General features: G+C 37.3%; 1 protein-coding gene across 1 annotated transcript; it reads left to right on the top strand.

Moving 5' to 3' along the window:
• The first annotated feature begins 2,908 nt into the window (after positions 1–2,908).
• LOC149502396 (putative inorganic phosphate cotransporter) lies at positions 2,909–20,646 on the top strand. Its single transcript, XM_089728965.1, has 11 exons — positions 2,909–3,022; positions 4,441–4,565; positions 8,510–8,689; positions 11,848–11,986; positions 12,992–13,209; positions 13,303–13,452; positions 13,790–13,922; positions 15,698–15,822; positions 17,890–18,009; positions 18,715–18,841; positions 20,615–20,646. The coding sequence occupies exons 1-11, from the start codon at positions 2,986–2,988 to the stop codon at positions 20,644–20,646; spliced, it is 1,386 nt and encodes a 461-aa protein (XP_089585091.1). The 5' UTR covers positions 2,909–2,985.
• The last annotated feature ends 3,567 nt before the right edge of the window (positions 20,647–24,213 follow it).

Below are 24,213 nucleotides of genomic sequence, written 5' to 3'. Positions count from 1 at the left end.
CTCAAAGCGTCCTGAGATATTATTTATTACATAATACTCCACTAGTTCCCACTTGCAATATAGAACGTATATATTTAAATGTAATCAGATAAGCTATCAGTTTACGTACGAGATAAATCATATCAATAACATTTTTTGTTATACTGAAAGCGGGGTAGGAGTTGTCTAATCTCAAATCATAACCTCCCGGATGAGAAGTACTTAATATAATACCGCTAATCTATAACTCTAAATGTTGATAAATTTTACCATGACATTATCTGTTAGGTAATCTTAAGATAGGCTTTCGTTTAGATAAGATCTTTATCAAGATTAGCGTTATTTACGAATTGTATGGGAGATTCCTCCTTCGATTTGGAACACAGATGACCAAAATACAAGCTTACTGTATTTTGACCAAAATACATATTATGGCAAGAACTGATTTTTAACATAAAAAAGAGCCCACATCAATGTTATAATACACATAATATATATAAATATAAATACTTTTTAAATTAACCACAATTATTATCTATAGTCTTATTCCTAGTTGGGTACTCTTGGTAGGTTAGTCGTGGCTTACGATGGAGTGGGTTACGTTTGGTTGTCGATGCTTTAGCAAGAGAAATACGAGAACGTCTATCAACTGTGTAGCATCTCGTCACCGCGATTCAGGAATTGTTGAATTTACGTGCAGTGACATCTGTCGATAACAAACTAAATAGAAAAATCTTATGTTACGGACGCTTTTTCCCGGTTGGGTACCCCTCCACATCGTCCCATAAGGAACTTTGTTCCAAAAATCATTCATTTTCTATCAAAATTCCGAACTGCTTCAATTAATTATATTACATTTAAATTACGAAAGCTTAAACATCGGTTTATTTCAGACAAAATAACGAAACAACGGTCGGCGACGTGAACAACCACTCGTTAACCTCCAGCCGGTTTATGAATAATAAATTATACAGGAAAAAAATGTTTTTTAATTTTACATTTTTCTAATTAACTAATAAATGCAAATAATATGTTGCAAATTTGATTATTTATTGCCAAATGAAAATTTATTTTATGAATTTGTGATTTAATTCTCTTTAGCTCACCAAAGTCTCGATATAGAAGTAATACAATTGTCGAAGCTTGAAATACACCTTAAGTCACCTTTTCACTGGTGGTAGGACCTCTTGTGACTCCGCACGGGTAGGTACCACCACCCCGCCTATTTCCGCCGTGAAGCAGTAATGCGTTTCGGTTCGAAGAGTGGGGTAGCCGTTGTAACTATACTGAGACCTTAGAACTTATATCTCGAGGTGGGTGGTGCATTTACGTTGTAGATGTCTATGAGCTCCAGTAACCACTTAGCACAAAGTGGGCTGTGAGCTCGTCCGTCCATCTAAGGAAAGAAAAAAAAAAGTCAGAAATAAATTATTAATGAATATAAATACTATTCATAAACGATTTCACGGACAACTATGTTAACTAATGTTTTGCGGCCACTTTCTTAAAAAAATCAAGAGGATATGCACCCCATGACTTCTGAATTAAGTTTGAGAACACATTTACCCTAATCTATCTATCTGCGTTCTAATCTAATTTGTTCTCCAATTTATTTTTGGGTTCAAACAATTCAGTAGATGACGAATTCCTTAAAGCATACTGCATTTCCTAGACATATAGGCATCAACAAGTTGAATTCCATTTTTCATTCCTTAGTTGCTTGAACGAGCTCACAGCTCACCAGGTGTTAGGGGTTACCGGAGCTCATAGACATCTACATCTTTAATATCGCCATCTACCTTGAGACATGAGTTCTAAGTCTGTGTTGTATAATAAAACAGCTGCCCTACCCTTCAAACCGAAACGCATTACTACTTCACGGCAGAAATAGGTGGTGGTACCTACCCGTGCAGAATCACAAGACATCCTATCAGTAATTGAGCAATTTCGGCTGGTTTCATTTTTACCACACTTTTATCAATTTATCATGGAAGGTTTTCGTAAAAGCATGCTAGGTACGTATTAGTTACATTAGAAAAAATGGTACTCGCCTGCGGGATTCGAACACCGTTGCATCGCTAGATACGAATGCACCGGACATCTTACCTTTTAGGCCACGACGACTTTAAATCATATTTGATTGAAACTGAAATGTAAAGTATCACTAAAATAAGCTCAATTTTCAGTTCAGTAGTATTAACAATGTGGGTTTACGTAGAATCTTTGGAAAGCATTTATTTGCAAAATCGACACTCGTTACTATAATTTAGGAGCACATTTAAGCAGTGCATTGCAGAAATAATCAATTAACCCAGTTAAAATAAAAAACACTGAAATCAACATAAAAAACCGGCAAGAGCGAGTCGAACAAGCCGTGCAGGGTTCCAGAGTAAGACAAATGCTTCGGGATAGTATCGAGTAACAGCTGGTCACTAGTATTATCATTATTAGTAGTATTATTATCATCATCATTACAACATCTCTAGTTGGTCATCACATAATCGCCACTAGAACCAAGCTTATTCCTACTACTTAGAAACTTGTCATAAAATAATATATAATTCAATATTTACATCTCATTGTTAGAAGGTAAAAAATACAATCGTAAGCTATTAAATTTATCACGTTTTTTATGATTGCACCATCCGTGACTTTGATAGTACAATTCTTCATTGAGAGAGAAAAACCACCATCAAAATCAATCATCTCAAGAGTACAGCTTAGTTTTCTAAAAGAGGCGATTGCGCACGCACGCCTATTGAAAAACTATTTATTACTTAGTTTATATAATTTTTACCTTTTTTAAACACTTCACAAAGTGCTCAAACTCATATAAAAATTATAGTTGATTTCATCATCCACTTAATTTAAAAATAGTAAATGTAAAAAAAATATGATTTATGTATTTTTACGATTCTCATGACATAAACCGGTTTTTAATTGAAACGATTTTAGTTTGTGCATTGAAATTTTTGGAGAAGTTATAATATTACAACATAAATTAAAATGGGCGTCGAAGATATTGTTGAAGTTAAGAAGCCGGGTAAGCTTATCTCTATTATTACGTATTTTTACCATAATGAATGGACAGACACACAGCAACAGTATTATTAGCTACTGGTGCGGTCGGCGTAGTCCTGAACCAACAGAACAGAAATGAAGTCGCCCGTAGCAGCCGTGCGAGCTGGTTGGAGACACAACACTGTACATACGGACAATGTGTATTTGAATTGCGATACTTTATCTTAACTTAAGGTAGTTAGTTGATGTTATTTAATTATCCAATTATTACACAGTATACAGTATTTAGCACCGTTTTGCACATATCCAATAATGTGATCCAGTACACCATTAGCAAACTGTCTATGATCGCTGTCAAGAAGTAGCTAATCCGAAATCAAGAGTAACAGTAGCAGAAATTTTAAACTTTAAAATATGACCATGCTGCCATTTAAAAACAAGGTTATTGACACGATGCTGGTTCCTGCGCACTCGTGAACGTGAAATAAATAAAAAAAAACCTCTTTCAGTGATATTGCCATAATAATATTTTATTTTAAAGGGTATTCGATGAAATTATCTCGGTGGCCAGTCGATATCGCCACCACGCGAGATGACGAAGCCTTCGAATTTCTCGTCCAATAAATTTAATGTTTCCCGAGATGTATGGCAAGTGGCGCCTTCCTTGGAACGACATGTTTGTGAGGTCCATAATATCTATCCTAGGCCACAAAAGTTTGTCATCATCGTCCAATATCGGCTGCTATTGACAGTGAGTGCGGCTTGTTGCGCATTTTCGAAGAAATAAGGGCCGATGATACCACCAGACAAGCGTTTAGCGTTCCATGCTGAAATGTCACGACTAAGTATGTGTTCATGCCAAATTTGAGAGCTATCGCTTTACCAAGAAGACCGCTATGAGCTGTCAAAGTTCACGCGTCCCTATTGAAAACCCCTAATAAACTTGATATTTCCTTTGGCATACAAACGGTATCCAAATTTGCGGGTTGCATATTAAGTAAGCACTATACTTGTATAAGTTATGACGAAACATAACTGAAGTTTTGTAGAAATTCACTTTGTTATGAAGGGACAATTTACTTCGCTTGTAGCTCATGAGGTGGAAACAACCGAGTAAGAATGCGGCTTGGCCGCGTACTGTCTTGATATGTAGACGGAATATCATTCCTCTGTCGAGGGTGACTCTTAAGTAGGTACTTCACCTCCGCGGCTCAAGGTATGGGCTGGCCAAAAATTACTACGACGGCAATAGAGTTAGTTATCTCGCTTAATAGCCGTATCATCGGTGAAAAATATGCATAAACATCCCTTCTCAATATATGAAATCCTGTGGGGTCCTTTTTCAAACAAGGTTTGAAAAGCAAGCTTAGTGGTAACTCATGAGCTACGTGTACCTTTATCGTTTCCACTTTCTATTGTTGTACCTTCAAATGTTTTCAGATGCCCTCCTCGGAGTACGTCACCTGCAAGCGTTTTTACTGTTTTTTGCCACGCTGCTTGCATTTTCGATGAGAGTGAACATGAGCATCGCCATAGTCGCTATGACTGATTCAAGTAATGAAGACGTGAGTAGAATCATGACTTATGGTTAATTTAAGGTTTGCTAGCTCAGACTAGGAAGACACAAAAGTTTCAACTTAATTTACCTGTTTAATGTACCTGAGCATGTTGATGTTGAAAGGAAATAAAAATGCTGATCAATTAGAAATGCGCTCGATTGAGGATTTTTGGGGCTTTGAGCGCAGCGGAGTCACTTAATAGAGATTATGTCTGTCGCTGCGGTGGATGCTGTGATCATAAAAGAAATTAAGGTATCATCATAAACTTTTCCTCAGACAACCTTTCTCTCTTCGAGCATGTCTCTTCGGTACATTCTGATTTATTCAAATCCATGTCAGGGCTTATGGAGCAGTCATCTCACCTGAGGCTTACAAAGTTGCGTGAACTGGCTTAAAAACTCTTTGAACATAAATCAGAAACTCATATGAACATAAATCATAATCTTTTCCAAAATTTTTATTTAAAACTAGCTGACCCGGCAGACTTCGTAGTGCCTCAATCGATAAATAAAAGGCCTAAACTTTTGTATAAAATAAACTTAAAACAAACAAAAGGAATCCGTCCGACGCGACGGGGGACACATCAATTTTGTTTTTAATTGTTATTTTTATTTAATTCCAAGCATTTCATATTTAGCTACGTTTTAAGCCTTTTCTGGACTTCCACAAATAATTCAAGACCAAAATTAGCTAAATCGTTCCAGCCGTTCTCGAATTTTAATCTTAAAATTTTATTTTTTAAAATATATATAGATGGTTTTTTATATGCGGATATATAGTACTTTACCGGTGGTAGGATCTAGGTAGGAACGCTATAAAACTCGCATTAAGCACACTGAGCTTTTGACTAAACGTGTGGTCGAATTAAAACAAAGCTCCGTTCGAAAATGCTGAGCTCTCGGCTGTGTTAAGCGAATGTCTTTGATCCTAATAATACAGATGATTAATTGAGTAAATCGTCGTGGCCTAAATGATAAGACATCATAAGACAAGTGCATTCATATCTAGCGATGTACCGGTGTTCGGATGCCGCAGGCGGGTACCAATTTTTCTAATGAAATACGTACTTAACAAATATTTTATTGGTGATAAGAATTGTTGTGAGTCCGCACGGTAAGTACCACCACCCTGCCTATTTCTGCCGCAAAGCAGTAATGCGTTTCGGTTTGAAGGGTGGGGCAGCCGTTGTAACTATACTAAGACAGTCTGGGGCAGGGCGCCGGCTGGGAGCGGCAGGAGTTCTTAGTGAGGTTCAACTCCCACATACCGGATCCGGCCTTTTTTTCCTGTGGGAAAAAAAACCTCAAGGTCCCCCTTTCAAGTGGTTTGCCCTATATTATTAATTTCGAAGAATGCACTTTATAATATGTTGTAAAACCATAGCCTATTTTTCTAGAGATCTGAGATCGTCCTTCTAGATATAAACGAACGAAACAATGAAATTTCAAATCAATTTGATCTATCTAAACTCAACAAAATCCTACATGATTCTTGACATAGACATATATTCTTATGCAAATGTCTGTAAAATATATCTTAAGATTAGGTAGTTGTCGACAAGATAAGGTGTTTGAGAAAATACAGATTAGGGAGCAAAATCTTTGATCTGAAACAAATGACCATTGCTTATCACACACATCACCGAAAATATCTGATTAGGTCAAACTGTCGATATTAGGGTATGACTATTGCTTTTTTTTAAGTTCTGAAAAATAATGTTACGCAATGATATGCATTAATCAACTTATTTGTACAGTTTTAACTTCATCTAAATTAAAAGAGCAAATGTGTTTATGTTTTCCTTTTCATCACCGTTACCTCTGTCGTTTCGCTGCTGCCACAATCTAGCCTCTTCATATATTAACTAATTCTGCCATCAAAAATAATAAATTCCAAGTGCGTGCCTCAATCTGAAAGTTTTCACATCGAGCATGTTTCGACATTCGGTGTAGTGTTTTTAAATTTATTTCATTCAGAGTGTTATTGAGAATGTTACACTATACTTGCTACTTACACTGTACCCTGGTTGTAATCTTATTATAACAGCTATATTTTTATTTTTATTGCGTAGATGGGTGGACGAGCTCACAGCCCACCTGGTATTAAGTGGTTACTGGAGCCCATAGACATCTACAACGTAAATGCGCCACCCACCTTGAGATATAAGTTCTAAGGTCTCAATATAGTTACAACGGCTGCCCCACCCTTCAAACCGAAACGCATTACTGCTTCACGGCAGAAATAGGCGAGGCGGTGGTACCTACCCGAGCAGACTCACAAGAGGTCATACCACCAGTAAAACCACCACCAGTATATGCAGCCTTATTACATATTACTTGTGTACATTATTAAAATACTACTGATTTTTTATTTCACAAGTATTTTGTTACGGTATTGTTCCGAAATATTGATGTATACGAACGACTATTGAATCTGTATTTGAAGAGAGTCAAAGGCAGAGGTGTATTGTCATTCATAAGGTCACGAGTGAAGGGTGTGGTACAAAACACGTGGGTCGCACGGCTTTATATCAATAGGACGAAGTTAAATAAATAAAATAAAAAAGCCTTTTATTTCATACAAGTGATATAAAAACAAAATTAACGCTGTGTGATCTATGCTATTAATTAACTAATAAATAATATGTTGGTTGATAATATTAGGTATTATTTCTCACTTGCAAGAACCCCTCCTCGGGTAAAGACCCCCTCCAAAGATCCCTCCTCCAATCTCCTTTAGATTGCGCGATTTTAACCCAGCTTGTAGTTGCTTCATTCTTTATATCGTCTACCCATATAGTGTATAGTCTTAGACCCAATACAACGATATTAAATAAACTTATTACTTGTGAAACTTGAAGGCTAGTAAACTTACGAAAAGTTTAAGATTATAAAAATATTTCTTAGAAGTATCTTGGTTTTGTTCAAGAACTGGAAAACTGATTATCTCATCGTATCACACATATACAGGTGACAATTGGCATGTATTATAACAGTAACTGAATGAAACTGAAAAAAATCTCATTCCTTAATATCAACTCACCGCATGCTTCATTGACATTTCTAACTGACACTAACTGAAAGGTCATTGATTTTGACGGGTTTCAATTCATTAGAACAAATAGCAGCAGCAGTATCAAAACAGGAACAGGAAAGCGGTATAATTAATAAACGACTTTACACGAATTCCCGAAAATAGTTTGAATGCACTATCTAGGAAGGACTGATTTTAGAGCGTACAATAGATCCCTATCAAGATTTCCGTATCCAAATCATACCAACATTATCCTCTTGTTATTATTACCCAGCTACAGCCAAAACAAAAGTATTTGTTAAGTAAAGTAAACAAATGTTGCCCATCCGACCTTACGAAGGTTATTGCCACCACAAGAATGAACAACGTCGAAATTACAACGTTTATCAAACACTTAGAAAATGTGTTATTTTATATAAATTTAATTATTGTTGATTAAGTCTGAGTGAAAGTTGAAAATTTTGCTAGTGTTGTTTAATGGCCTTACCATACAGAAATAAGCTCTCATCTTTAGTACATTGGCGGTTATAAAACCCATTATTATGTACGTAAAATCTAATAAAAAGTTTAAAATTTAATGAACACCAATGAGTTTTTATTCAATTGATTTTTAATAGTTACAGGTTTATAGTCTTTGTAATCATTTACTTTATTATTATTATGATGGGCTGAGAAGTGGCATATTATTGCATTGTTATCGGCGCGTAAAAGAATTCAGCCGCTTGTTTATTTATCACTACTTTGGCGAATATTGCTGTATGTAATGTTTTGTAGATGTACGTTTATCTATATTATTATGAATACATTTTAAGTTATGTTCTCGTATATGCAAATAACAGGGAAAAATGTTTATAAGACATTAAAAAATATATAAAGTTTTTGAAAATTTTGACTATGATCTGATTGTATCGTTTCAGTATTTTGATTGGAGTATGCAAACTCAAAGCGTGATTCTTTCGTCATTTTTCTGGGGCTACGTAGTGCTGCAGATTCCTGGCGGTGAACTGGCTGCTAGATTCGGAGGATCGATTCTCATTACTATATGTATCGCAATCAACTCTGCTATTTCACTGCTGATACCTCTTGGAGCCCATTACGTAAGTATCTCTGTAATGTAATAGTCGTGAACACGGAGTGACTCTGGATCTCTCTGTTTACTGATGAGCAGACGAGCTTAGCAAACATTTACGATTACATTATAAATCAAGTCACTGGACTGGGAACCATGAAGACCATAAGACGGAGACTACTATTCAATTTGCGAAATAAACCTAAATTATTTCATTGCATAGTTGGGTTCTCTAGAACTAGCTCAAAGCCCACCTAATTTGAAATTACCAGCGGGGCCCATGCACGAAACAACTTGAATGCCACGGTTAAGACATGAGACTGCAGTCGGAGGGTGGGGATGCGACGCGTTTGCTTATTTTAGCAGCCACGGGAGCTGGGGAATCTGTGGCGCACTTCTTACCCTTTTGTACAAGGGTAAATCCGTACGTCATTAAAGCGAGGGCGAGGTCAGCCTCTATGTTCGAATCAGAACAGAAGGACAAGAAGGCGGGCGTGGGCGACCTGCGGGTGGGTGCTTCAGGGGTCGAGGAGGCGGCGCGGCGGTCGCGACGGAGGTCGCGGTTTCCGACGCGTGAGTTTTGAGTTCGGGTACAAAGGACGTAAAAGCGGCGAGCGCGACGAATGGAAGCCAGAAATTCTGTAGTTAGCCTTGGGCGTCGTAGTCGGAGGAATATTATAATCAACAGAGCTTTGGTCGTCGGCATGCTTACTGAGTACCCAGGGGGGGGGATGCTGCCTCGGCTCTTAAACACGCTCCTACGGTGCACAGCCAACTGATCACAAAGACCTCACCTGGTTGCCGAGCGACTTTCGAGAATCCAAGTGGGCCCGACCGCTTACAGATGGCAATGCGACGCATTTGTCACAGTTAGGGTGGATTCGACCAAACTTAAATTTATACTCGAGTAACTATACGAGGAATAACCTATTCCATGATTTTAATCTCGAGTAAATCCATAGTCGTTTTTCCACGTAAACGAGAGTATACTTGCGCTAGGAATAACAATACGCGAATAGAGAGTAAATGGTGAACAAAAATAAAACCCGGCAAATAAATGTTGTTGTACAACGGCATAGTGTAAGAGCATACATAGCGTCAACTCGATTTTGTCGTATTTTAGTGTGAAAAAGTAGCTGTAGTGTAAGATAGAGAGAGAGAGTATTCTTTTTTGTACACCAAAAAACAAATAAACAGTTCGTTATCAATATATCTAGCTGTCAAACGTATTAATTTTATTTGTTGTTTGTTTGAGGGAATTGTCAAGTTTTGTCGTGTGGTTTTATCTTTTTTCGTTTAAACGTTGCATTACACAATGCCAGACTATTAATAATAATTTAGTGCATTGCGTTGACTTTAAATTAAAACAGAATAAATATTTATGAAATGACAGAAATCAGATGGACTGACTGACGCCATTACTTTATTCTAGGAATAGCTCCGTTATTCCGTGCGAAAGGGCGGTATAGTAACAATTCCCGAATAGGCCCACTACTCTTAGAATTGTAGATGGTAAAACGTAAAATTGATTTACTCTACGATTAACTGACGAGTTATTCTAAGAATAAGATTTACTCTTGTTTGGTCGAATCGACCCTTAGTCACTTCCGAGAAAACACTTCGACGCCAGATGTGCCACGAACCGAAGTCGAGCGATCGAACGGTTGATGGGCACGTCTGCACACGACGGGTGCTTGGATCGGAATGGAGTACATTTGCTATGGTCTTACTTAATATGGGTGTTCCTCAGGGTTCCATATTGGGTCCCTTCTTATTTCTTGTGTATATCAATGATTTACCAAAGTTTATTGAAACCCGTCACGAGGTCGTATTATTCGCTGATGATACATCCTTATTGTTTAAAATTAAACGACAATTGGAAGATTATGACGATGTGAATGATGCTATCTCGCGCGTGGTACATTGGTTTAGTGTTAATAATCTGTTATTAAATAACAAAAAAACAAAATGTATAAAATTTACCACACCTAATGTTAGACAAGTAGACACTAATATCATTGTAAGTGGAGAGACACTGGAGCTTGTTGATTCGACAGTTTTTCTTGGTATAACAGTTGATTCCAGGCTGCAGTGGGGTCCTCACATATGCAAGTTAGCGAATAGACTTAGTTCTGCAGCGTTTGCGGTAAAAAAAATACGAACGTATACTGATGAAGATACGGCACGTCTAGTTTATTTCAGTTATTTTCATAGTGTTATGTCCTATGGCATTTTGCTATGGGGCAATGCTGCCGATGTCGAAACGATTTTCATCCTGCAGAAGAGGGCTATTCGTGCTATTTATAATATGCACCCGAGGGAATCCTTGAGGGACAAGTTTAAGGAAATCAAAATTCTAACTTTAGCGTCCCAATACATTTTTGAAAATTTATTGTACGTGCGTAAAAACATTGTAGAATTCCCCAGAGTCTGCGATTTGCATAATGTGAACACTAGGAACAAACATAGGCTTGCGTTGCCGGCGGCTCGAATTAAGAAAATAAGCAACTCTTTCAGGGGGCTGGGTGTACAGCTTTTCAACAAGATCCCACAAAACGTTCAACTACTACCTGTTCATAGATTTAAGAAAACTGTCAAGGAACGTTTGTGCAACAAGGCATATTATAAAGTTAAGGATTTTTTACTAGATGGCACTACGTGGGAATGAGGCGTTCGCTCCTGGCCTTTTCATTATTATTATTATTATTTATTTGAATTGTATTTTTTTGACTTGTTTTTTTGTATACTGTAAATATGTTTTCTTGTTTAAAAAAAAAGAAAATAGTTGAGAAAATACAAAAAAAAAAAAAGCCCGCTGAGTTTGTTTCGCCGGTTCTTCTCAGGACTGTGGCTTTTTTTGGAACCGGTGGTAGAGTTAACATTTTCTTTTACATTTTGACATTCAACAAGTGTGTTTTTGATGACATCCAAGTTGAAATAAATGATTTTGAATTTGAATTTGAATATGTTTTACCATTCAAGCTAGAATGGAGAGTCCCCTAGTCCAGGGGTCGCTTAGCGATGGAAATACAATAAGGAAACCTACCCTTGTGTATAATGACACCATGTGAATTTCTGTTTTGTAAGAAAATTAGGGAACATATTTTTTAAATACCTAACAGTATCAAGATAATCATTGTATTTAAACTAAATTTATACGAATTTATTTTCAATTTTTTTTATCAGGGAGGCTGGAAGCTGATATGCGCCTGCCGTGTCCTGCAGGGTTTGTCCCAGGGGTTTCTATACCCTTCAGTGCATAACCTTATAGGGAAATGGATACCTCTGGAAGAGAAAAGTCGCTTTGGAACATTAATATATTCGGGTGAGAATGAAATAATCTAAACTGTGGAACAACCCTTAAAAAATTATTGAGACCTATTGATACCTCGCGCATTCATGATTGATGGGTTTCGTTAAAATTCTGTACCAAGAATGAATGATTACGTCTTCCAATTTGACTCAAAAAAGGTTTAAATTGTTTATATATAGATATTGCTCCTTCGAAAAGTTGTTCCCGTTGGAAGCCGAAGATAGCTTGTCAACTTGTGTTTCAAGATACCCCTTCTTTTTTTTTATTCGGGCCGGTGGCTGAACCTCCTATAGTTCCCCGCACCTAGGGGGAGTGTGGAGTATGTGGGACTTGACGATCTGCAGATGTTGGGAGCTAACCGTGGGCTCAAGTAATCTTTAAAAATCAGGCAGGACGTAAACCCATTTGGATATCTAAGTTTATTAAATAAAGACAGATGAAGCCCCAATTACGTATTATAGTTCTATAGTCAAAGCATACTTAGCAATGATACACCAAGGAAGTAACTACGGTCCGTAACAGAATACGTGTAATGCTCGCGCCTTTACAAATTCGAGATAGGACGCGTAGCTACATGTCTGTTTTGAGTATATTATGTTCGATCGTGGAAACTAAAAAATATTGAATCCATTGAATTTTTTCTGCTGAACATTTATTTGATACTATTGGCTATATTGTAAGACCGGTAAAAGTTTGTTGTATGAAGCCACCTGATTTAAAAACCAATACAAATTGATCTCTTTACATACGATAAGTTCTCATATGTTACACATGCATGACATTTTGCTTAAACGAGTAAAATTTGGCCACGCTTCGCTGTGACCATAGCTACGTAGTTGTCGTACGTTGATGGTATTTTATCAACAAAACCTCTGGCAGAACAAGCTTAGTAATTCTCCACTGTCAGTGCACGCTCAATACAAGTAACTACTAGCGATGGAAATCTAAAAAATTGTCGTGAAGAACCACGCAGATATTGCTATAATTCTCAATATCTTGTGTTCAAATTCATTACAGGTGGTAAACTGGGAACAGCACTGCAGCTCATAATTTCAGGATATTTAGCCAGTTATTGGGGCTGGCCAACTATATTTTATACGAATGGAATCCTCGGAGCTATATGGACTGTGGTATATGTTTTCTTGGGCGCTGACTCTCCGCGGAACTCGAAGATGATCAGTGATGCCGAGCGCTTATACATCCAGACTTCATTGGGCCAAGTTGGAGAGCAAAAGGTTTATATTATAAATCTTTCAAAAGGTGTACATGTTATTAATGTGTATATTACATATCATGCCTAACACATTATATATATTTTGTGTTTTCAGAAATTAAAAACACCGTGGAAGGCAATTTTGACATCTTTACCATTCATCGCTTTGATAATCATTCATTGTGGCCAAAATTGGGGCTTTTGGACACTCATGACGTATATGCCTTCTTACATGAAGAAAATTTTGGAAGTTGATATTAAACAGGTAAAATTAGCCTCTTATATAAGCCAATCGGTAAGAAAATAAATAAGTAGCTGTCACATTTCAAAGTTGGTGATCGACTTTAGTCTTTGGTGTCTGGTTGAGCGTTAGTTTACTCCACTTTGGCAGGGAGCATCAAAACCAGATTTTGGCTAGGTTATTACTTTTGCTATGAGTACCGGAAACACATAATGTATAACAATTACACGTAGAACACCAAATATCTTTAGCATAGATATTGACATCGACTAAAAAGTAAGCCCAGACCAGTTTACCAGCTAAGATCACCAAATTTTACATTTATTTTAAGTTGCCAATTTACCGAAACAAATCCTTTCAGAATGGAGTAATGTCAGCTCTACCGTACTTGGCAATGTATCTGCTTAGTTTCGCCTTTGGATACTTATCTGATTATATTTTGAAGAAGAATTGGTTCAGTATTACTACTAGCAGGAAGATTAGCAATTCCATTGGTATGTATTCTTTACGTTTCTAAGATTCCTTCAGTAGAATTTGTGAATACAGCATGTTTTGTCATTATTAGTTTAGTACTTCGTTGCTTTTTCTGACGCCTCATTCTGACAGTAAACAGTTTGTGAAAATCGCTCCGCAATGAATCAAATTTTTGGCCATATACATAGTATATTTTGAAATTTAAAGTATTGCAGTGTTTTAGTTGTTCGCAAATATTCAGTGCTTTTATATTTTTACAGTCCAACTGTGCAAATATAGGTGTATTAACAAACTAATTTCTTGTGATTTAAAAAAAATCGTGGTAGGTAGTGTTACGTGTCGTACTGGGCCCCTCCCCGGGCTGAGTATAGTGAGTGGGCTACAGACTAACCAATATGGTGTCCCGCAAGGTAGTTCTCTGGGGCCTACCTTGTTTATAAAATATTATATATTAATGATATTTTTGAACTTTCTTTAACAAAAGCAGACATTCTGTGCTATGCGGATGACACAGCAATTATATTTAGCGGATCAACATGGCATGATGCTCATTCTATTGCCGAGGCAGGAATGTCCAAAGTAAGGAAATGGTTACATTGTAATCTTTTGACATCGAATACAAAGAAAAGCATGTACATCTGTTTTTGCAAAATCTCAATGTCTGCTTCAGCGTCTTCGAGTATTGAAATACACGTTGGCGATCCTTCGTGTTATTGCAGGGAGATTGTAAGAGTTAATGAAATAAAGAATCTTGGTGTCATCAGTTGTCTGGTTGAATAAGAAGATGTGTATACGTCATGAAGAATCTGCGTGACTTGGCTAGTTTTGATACTCTCAAATCCATACATTTCGCACTATACCAATCCCTATTAATGTATTGTATCATCAGCTGGGGATCTGCTTCAAAAATTGTGCTAATTGAATTAGAAAGAGCTCAACGTTCAGTGTTAAGGGTGACACTAAATAAACCTCGAAGATCTCCACAGAACGCGTTTACAGGGAAAGAAGTTCTCAACGTGCGTCAGTTATTCATTTTAAAGACATTTTTATTGATACATGAAGCGGTGCTGTCTTCTGAAATATAAATTTAATATAAATTGACAGCTACAAAAATTCCATCTACCCAAAAACATCTATTTCAAGATGTTGCTAAAATCAATATTTATAACGCGGTTATTAGATATTGTAATGAAAACCTAAAACAGAAAACGGTCAGGCAGGCTAAGCCAATGTGAAAAAATGGTTGTTAACATTGAACTATATGGACACAGAGAACTTAATTAAAAACAAGAAATAGCTGTAGATTTATTAGTTTTGTATCTTTTGTTTAATTTTTCTTACTAATTTATTTTACATTTGTTTATTTGTACGCTCCCCACATATTATGTGTAATTATTTGATGTGTTATTTTTATTATTAAAATTTTCTATTATATATTATATATGTCAAATCTTGTAACGCATGCTTTTGAGTGTAAAAATTATTAATAACAGTGGTGTCTTTTTGAGTTCGATTAAATTTAATATAGTAAATCGTATTTTGGTCCTCACGATACAGGCTATGCCTAGTGTGAGGATTATTGATTAATATTATATTATTGATGCCATCTGCGTAATCTCTCAATTTGTTAAATATGTAAATAGTATTCTAGGTCATGAAATAAGAGTTTATGTAGTAAATAAATTATTATTATTGGTATTGCTAAAATACACCTTACCAGGGTAACGTTTAAATCTTCGGAATCTGGCTGACAGGATTTGGTTTAATTTCTTTTAACCTATGCCATTCTTCTTAGGTCACATGGGCCCGGCGATAGCTCTAATCGGGTTATCGTATTCCCCGGCCGGCAATGTAGCAGTGGCTGTTGCACTACTTACCGCGGTCGTCGCTTTGAACGCAGGTCATTACACGGGATTTTTGGTGCGTAAATCATAAAAAAGAAAAATCGCAAGTATTTTAATTCTAATTTCATAATTTTGTAATGTAAATTTTTATATAACTCGAGAAACCAGATGCAAAACTAACCTACAAAAAGCTCCACACCCGGCCGCTTCGGTCACGCGACATTAATTATTTTGAAGGTTTGAAAAGCGCCAGCGAATAGATTTGAATTTTTTTTATTGCTTTGAAGGGTGGACTAGCTCACAGCCCAGTTATTAAGTGGTTACTGGAGCACATAGATATCTACAATGCCACCACCCACCTTGAGATATGAGTACTAAGATCTCAGTATAGTTACAACGGCTGCCCCACCCTTCAAATCGAAATGCATTACTGCTTCACGTCTGAAGTAGGCGGGCTGGTGGTACCTACTCGTGCGGATTCACAAGAGGTCCTACCACCAGTAAGTTTCACCAGAACACTGGCATGGAATGTATTTTGATTTATCTCCGCAATTTACGCCTCAATATTCTGCTTATTTTATTTTCAATTTTTAATAATTTGTTCCGGTAATTTTGATTTTTAATATCTATCCACCTTCTTACATTTCTATCTTCGATGTATTTATCATCATATATTGAGATTATTCTCAAGGTATCTTTATTTCCGTGTTATTGTCTTAGTGATATTATACTCGTATTGATATGATGAACAGACTTGAATATACTAAATAGTCTCAACAACTAACACCGTAGAACTATCAAATTCTAACAAACATTCGGATTGTAAATTTATATTATGCGAATTAAATGATATTGACCGCTAAAGTGTCCCAATCGTAGATATAATTCCAGTACCTATTTAAAAAACAGACCTACATTAATTCAAGCAATTACGTGGCTGTGGACTTGATCAGGAAGTTCCAAAGCAAATTATCAGGCATGCATAATTTTATTGTACTATATTTGCAGGTCTGGTTTGGGAATTTTTGGGATTTTTACAATATTTTGCTTAGATAATACAATACTCTGACGTCGCACAGTTCTAATGCATCATACATTTGCCAAAAAATTATTAATGTTTGTTTGTCCTCTGTGTATTCTTAAATGATTTCATCGCGGCATTGTTTCTGTTATAGCATTGTAGTTAGTACAAGTATTGTCACGCGCTGGGGGATAAATTTATTAATTATTAATATTAATTAAAACTTAAAACACTTAATGAACACTAAAAAATTCTCAATTCACTTCTTCCGCTTCGCTGCAGGTGATCCGATCGCTGTTTCGCTTCAGAGGAGGGCCGTTCGGATTGTCGATAATCCCGGTCTCACGGATCGTTTGGAACCTCTGGGTCTGCGGAGGGACTTCGGTTCCCTCTGTATTTTGTACCGTATGTTCCATGGGGAGTGCTCTGAGAGATGATACCGGCATCTCGTTTTTACCATCGCACCTCCCGCCACCGGAGTAGAGTTCATCCATACTACCTGGAGCCACTGCGGTCATCCACAGTGCGTTTCCAGAGGTCTTTTTTGCCACGTACCATCTGGCTATGGAATGAGCTCTCCTCCACGGTGTTTCCCGTGCGCTATGACATGTCCTTCTTCAAACGAGGCTTGTGGAGAGTATTAAACGGTAGGCAGCGGCTTGGCTCTGCCCCTGGCATTGCTGAAGTCCATGGGCGACGGTAACCACTCACCATCAGGTGGGCCGTATGCTCGTCTGCCTACAAGGGCAATAAAAAAAAATCGATTAATAACTGACTTCGTGCCGTCTCTGCGATGGTTTTGTAGTCGATACGACATCCCTAGATTTATCGAGAACATTCTGGGCAAATTGAGTAGCTTCGATGTGTGTTTCTGCTAAGTGCCAATAGATGGCGTTGTACTTCCCGAGCGTTCTCGATATTACTAGTTCCTTTGATATTCGTTTCTGATATTCTGCGATAGATGGCGTTCCTCGTACCGTACGTTACCGGCGTAAATCAATGATATGTGGAACTTGAGTGTTTGCAAGAAATCGATGCATATAATACATTTAGCGGTAGTCTTAGAAGGGCGGACCCGCACTTCACTAGCGACTTGTTAAACTTACTTTTGCTTTCTTCCAGTTGGTACACATCGACATGGCACCAAATTTTGCGGGTACTCTTATGGGCATCACAAATTGCATAGCAAACATAATATCAATCATAGCGCCATTGGTCGCCGGACTCTTGCTACAAGATGAGGTAAGGAAATGGATGTCCTATACGCGCAACAAAGATGTTTCAATCAACGTCGTCGTAGTTGTCGTCGTGGCCTAAATGATAAGACGTCCGGTGCATTCACATCTTGCAATGTACTGGTGTTTGAATACCGCAGGCGGGTACCTATTTTTCTGATGGAATACGTACTTAAACAATATTCACTTCCACAGTGAAGGAATAACATCGTGTAATAAAAATCAAACCCGTAAAATAATAATTTGCAGAATTACAGGTGGTAGGGCGTCGTGTAAGTCTGCATGGATAGGTACCACCACTCTGCCTGTTTCTGCCGTGAAGCTGTAATGCGTTTCTGTATGAAGGATGGGGCAGTCGTGGTACTGAAATACTGAAACTTGAAGCTCTTGGAACTTGGTACTTGTTGATATCTATGGGCACAAAGTAAACACCAGGTCTGCTGACGTCCGTGAGCGACGGTAACCACTCACCGTCAGGTGGGTCGTATGCTCGTCTGCCTATAGGGCAATAATTTTTTTTTTAAATCGTACACTGTGTGCATTACTAATAAAAATCTTACGTTACGGACATTTTTTCCCGGTTAGGGTACCCTTCCGCATCGTTCCATAAGGAACTTCGTTCCAAAAAATATATTTTGGATAGTCGAAAATTGTAGTCTGTTTTGACTATGGCTACCGCCCTCTTGAAGCTTGTATATATTTTCATTTTCAGACCGACCCAGCAGACTGGCGTAAAGTGTTCTATGTATCGTCGGCTATTTACATCATTTGTAATCTTTTCTTCGTTATATTCGGGACCAGTAAAAAACAAAAGTGGAATGAACCAGAAACTGATAATGGTAAAAACACTAAAACTTAATCTTACTATACTAACGTTGGTAGGACCCTATCTGTTCCTATCTTGGAGCATATATTGACTTTGGCGGGTGACAACATTCGCCTCTTGATATCTATTTACTACATTATCTGCCTGACACCAGTATCCTATCTGGCCATATATACTAATCAAAAGTCAGTTCCTTGTATTTTTCTAAAACCCCCTTCCTCCTGCGATGAAATTTCATGTCATACAAGATATTTCCATGTACTTTAACATATTTAAACAGTACGTTAATACCTTGCAGTACCAATTATTTTTTGACGTGACAACGTCTTATAATTCGATGGAGCCGGCTGCACGCACGAAAAAACATGACCCATGCGGCGTTACCTCGCTCTGAGACGTTCCATTTAAGTGCAAGCGAGAGCGCGCAACGAGCGACAAAGAGGCACAATCGGCCTCCGCGTTCGGCAGCGTTCGACATCTGTCTCTCTTCTACTTGAGTGAGCGATGCATCCGCGTGGACAGCTGCTATACAATAATACATTTACATGTTTTCGTCAAGTATGAAGTTCAGTGAAAAGTGAATGTGGTGTCAATTGTTTATAGCAACGATAATTGCGATAATTGAAAAATGAAACAATTCCATCAGTATTTTCTTATGACGTTGTCACGTTCAACTATCGTCAGTAAACCGACTTTACAGATAACCGATTTCTTTTTGTACTATTCGTTTTTTCAGTCAACAGACAATGTGCCAGTTTCAATATAATTTGAATAAATTTATCAGTGAAACAACTGAACTAGTTATTGAATAAGGTTAATTCGTGCATAGTAATACGTTTGTTTTTATTTGTTTACTATAAAGTAACAATACCGGGCCACGCTCTGTTGCTACTATCGCTGACGATTGGAGATCGTACCAGAGGTTTTTCCTAAACAAAATATTCATACATGTGTCATTGACAATTATAAAGACATCGAAAAAAAGTCACCAAGATCGGTAGAGCTGTGATGTAGTAGGTACAATTACTGGTGGTAGGACCTCTTGTGAGTCTGCACGGGTAGGTACCACCACCCTGCCTATTTCTGCCGTGAAGCAGCAATGCGTTTCGGTTTGAAGGGTGGGGAAGCCGTTGTAACTATACTGAGACCTTAGGACTTATATCTCAAAGTGGGTGGCGCATTTACGTTGTGGATTTCTATGGGCTCCAGTAATAATTTTACACCAGGTGGGCTGTGAGCTCGTCCACCCATCTAAGCAATAAAAAAAAACATGTGTCATTGACAATTATAAAGACATCGAAAAAAAGTCACCAAAATCGGTAGAGCTGTGATGTAGTAGGTATAATTACTGGTGGTAGGACCTCTTGTGAGTCCGCGCGAGTAGGTACCACCACCCTGCCTATTTCTGCCGTGAAGCAGTAATGCGTTTCGGTTTGAAGATTGGGGCAGCCATTGTAACTATACTTGAGATCTTAGAATTTTAATATCCCAAGGTGGGTGGCGCATTTACCTTGTGGATTTCTATGGGCTCCAGTAATAATTTGAAACCAGGTGGGCTGTGAGCTCGTCCACCCATCTAAAAAATAAATAAATAAAAAACTATATCGAAACATCAATCATTTTGCAAACGAGATTTTCGCATCGATATATATATGTATACATTAACTTGGCTGAGCTCTTGGATCTACCAACGTCCATAAGAGGCAATAATGACTTACCGCTATGTGGACCTTAAGCTCGCCTAAGTTAATGATATAATTAATGATACAATATTTTTGATTTCCAGGTTCAACAGATAAGGCAGAAAAAGTCGTATAATAATTTATTGTTCTTGATAAAATAAATGTAAATACTATTATTATTATTTTATTATTGCTATTGCTAATCAAAAGTGGTACCTATCAGATTTATTGTAGTTTTATTAGTTTTTGTTCATTACAAAAATGTTTTTGTCGTAACTCTGTTATTTTATTTACTCTCAATCTATGCAGGCTGGGTGTAGGAGACCCGAGTCCGGTGCGGTACTATTTTTTTTTTTCTAAAGAAATACGTAGGTATTTAACTAATCTTCACGATAAAATTCCACGATGAAATAAACATCGTGTAATACATATATATGTATATGTATGTACATAATAAATGAAACCCACAAAATATTAATTTACGTATTACTGGTGGTAGGATGTCTTGTGAGTCCGCAGTAGTACGTACTACCACCCTGTCTATTTCTGCCGTGAAGCAGTAATTCGCGGAGTGACCCTGTGTACGGTACAGGACGCAGCTAAGGGGTTCCGTTGCGGTTTTTTTATCACGAGTGCAAAGGCTCTTGGCGTGATCGCCCAAACACTTGTCGCATCTATGGCGCGCGTGACAATTACGGGAAGATTTTTTTTTTATTGCTTAGATTGGTGGACAAGCTCACAGCCCACCTGGTGTTAAGTGGTTACTGGAGCCCATAGACATCTACAACGTAAAAGCGCCACCCACCTTGAGATATAAGTTCTAAGGTCTCAGTATAGTTACAACGGCTGCCCCACCCTTCAAAACGAGACTCATTACTGCTTCACGGCAGAAATAGGCAGGCATGGTACCTATCCGCGCGGACTCATAAGAGGCCACCCGTACAACAGTAACTGACAGTTGTAGCACTGGAGTGCTTTTTATGGGGCGTTACGACGGTTATTCAGGAAAGCCTACAGACTGTTCGGACGTTGAAGATTCGCTTACCCTCTGGGGTAGGCTGGAGGGCGACGAGGGGGCTATCTAATCTCAAATCACAACCTCTCGGATGAGAAGTATGTGATACCGCTAATCTAGGAGACCCTGAAAAGTTTCCTTCATAACTCTAAATGTTGATAAATTTTACCATGAGATTATCTGTTAGGTAATTTCAAGATAAGCTGTTGCTTAGATACGATCTTTATCATTACGATAGCGTTGCTTAGGACACGTATGGCAGATTCCTCCTTCGATTTGGTACACAGAGGACCGAAATTCCCGACAAAAAGTCACCAAAATACAAGCTTATTGAACCAATACAGATTAACGCAAGAACAGCTTTAAACTTGACAAAAAAGAAGCCCACATATTTTTAGAGCTTATACTTGCGTTAAACATTTTCATTGCTTTACAGTTTTTGAATAACAACGAGGTCTTCCATTGTCACAAAAACTGTAAAGGATGTAAAGCATCAGAAATAATAAAATGAAAACAATAAACATGAGATTTAGCTGTTAATATCGTTTTAATTACTATGTCTCCGACTCGAGGAAACCGGAGAAAAAAAATTGTTATTTACTTTTTTTTTTTTATTGCTTAGATAGATGGACGAGCTCACGGCCCACTTGATGTTAAGTGGTTACTGGAGCCCATTGACATCTACAACGTAAATGCGCCACCCACCTCGAGATATAAGTTCTAAGATCTCAGTATAGTTACAACGGCTACCCCACCCTACGAACCGAAACGAATTACTGCTTCACGGCGGAAATAGGCGGGGTGGTGGTACCTACCCGTGCGGACTCCCAAGAGGTCCTACCACCATCTGATACTTGATTGCTTTTTATTATAAATGCATCGTTTTCATGAGCCCAGAACGAACTATTACTTCAAAATTAAATCTGGTATTGAATTTAAGTCGGATTCACATTGCAGCAAGTAACACACAAAGATAATTGCCGTCGCCCACCTTAAGGTGTTGGTCAAAGTTGGATACCTCTCGAATTAAATGGCATGGTTGCATCGCAACAGAATTAGGCCCGGGCCTGAACTAACCTGTGCTTACATTGTGCCATGTCACTACAGCAACAGAAACGAAACAGAGAATGAGTAATTTATGGGTCTAGTTCGGTGTTTCCGTTGGGAAACACCGACGTGTTGGCCTACGTACCGCATGGGGGCAATTTAATAATTAAGGGGGGCAATAAATTAATATAGAGAATCTGTATTAAAATTATTATGAATTTCAGTTTTTTATTCCATATATTTTAAAATATTACTTATTGTGTTTTGCTAATAATTTAGTAGTGATTTCTTCCTAAAACCTATCATTTATGTTTCTTAAATGAACAAATATTTTATTTATGTTAAAAATGATGTGTCCCCCCACACCGCATAAAAATTTTAGAAATTTTATAGTGGGGCATGGCACAAAAAATGTTGGGAAGCACAGGTCTAGTTTTTAATGTAACCAGTAATTACACTAATTAATTTTTTAGAAGGTTTAATTTTTATTACACTTTTATCAATTGATCATGGTAGGGACTCATGAACGTGTGTTATGTACGTATTTCATTAGAAAAATTAGTATCCGACAGCGGGATTGGAACACCCTAGCATTGCTGATACGAATGCACCGGGTTTCATCCTTTAGGCCACGACAACTTCTAGAACTATTATTCTTTTAATTCTTTTCATTATTTTTATTATTCTGGTATGCTGTTACTTCTTCGGAATAAAGTACCTATCAGTGAAATAGTCTCACAATCCTAGAGGGATCCACTGGTATCGATGCCTAATTTATTTCTAAAGAAAGCAACTCTTTGGCAGCAATGGGTTAACCAACAATTACTAATTGCCGATAATGAAATGGAGTTATTAAAACAGGAAATTAGCACACTCAAACAAAGCCTGATGATAATATTAGCAAAGAAAATCAACGCTCTATTTCGATTTGGTCCATTTAAAATAAGCCTATAACTGTGAATAAATTTAAAAAAAGCGTGGGGTGCTTTTCAGGATATTATCAAAATAACCCTTCTACTTCATATCTGTTCATAAAATATTTATAACTACCATGTACCATGCACCCCACGCTTTTTTTACAATAAAATCAATTTTTTATACACTATTTTTAATTCCGATTTATTAAAATTTATCTTCTACTTTTTTAGTTGGGTAGCGTATTTTTTTGTTTTTTTAAACTATTATTTATTTTTCATTTTTTTGTTGAATTTCAACTTTTTCAATATTTTTTTTAATATTGACTTTACATCGGTCTTTAATATGTATACCAAATTTCGAGTTAATCCGACGTTTAGAAGGAGGTCAAAATCATGTTCAAAGATTCCATTACATACTAACATACTTACGTCTGAAACTAATAAAAGCGTATTAAAAAGACAAAATCTAACAGAAGTAATATAGTATACAACGTGACCACCCAACCGGTTGTGGTTTTGAGTTACATAGTAAGTTTGACCCCCCGTCATAGAAAATTCTATTCCAAAAATTTCACTTAAGAAAAAACACTCAGGATACGTTAAGTGCCGATAAAAAAATACGTTTTATTTTATTTTATCAAAGCACAAGATATGTTGAGTGACAAGTTTGAGATGTGTCGGTATTTTACAAAAAATGAAACTCTTCAGCAGTATCAAACCAAAT

Source organism: Bombyx mandarina, chromosome 08 (genome assembly GCF_030267445.1).
Source record: "Bombyx mandarina strain Sakado chromosome 08, ASM3026744v2".
In the NCBI taxonomy this organism is placed as follows: domain Eukaryota; kingdom Metazoa; phylum Arthropoda; class Insecta; order Lepidoptera; family Bombycidae; genus Bombyx; species Bombyx mandarina.
Note: the sequence above shows the minus strand (reverse complement) of the source record. Positions and strands in the feature narration are given on the sequence as shown.

Bases quoted from the DNA above. Each gene is read 5' to 3' on its own strand.
- LOC149502396 (XM_089728965.1), top strand. From the start codon at position 2,986: ATGGGCGTCGAAGATATTGTTGAAGTTAAGAAGCCGG. The intron at 11,987-12,991 runs GTGAGAATGAAA...AATTCATTACAG, and splicing joins TGGAACATTAATATATTCGG to GTGGTAAACTGGGAACAGCA. The intron at 13,453-13,789 runs GTAAAATTAGCC...AAATCCTTTCAG, and splicing joins TGGAAGTTGATATTAAACAG to AATGGAGTAATGTCAGCTCT.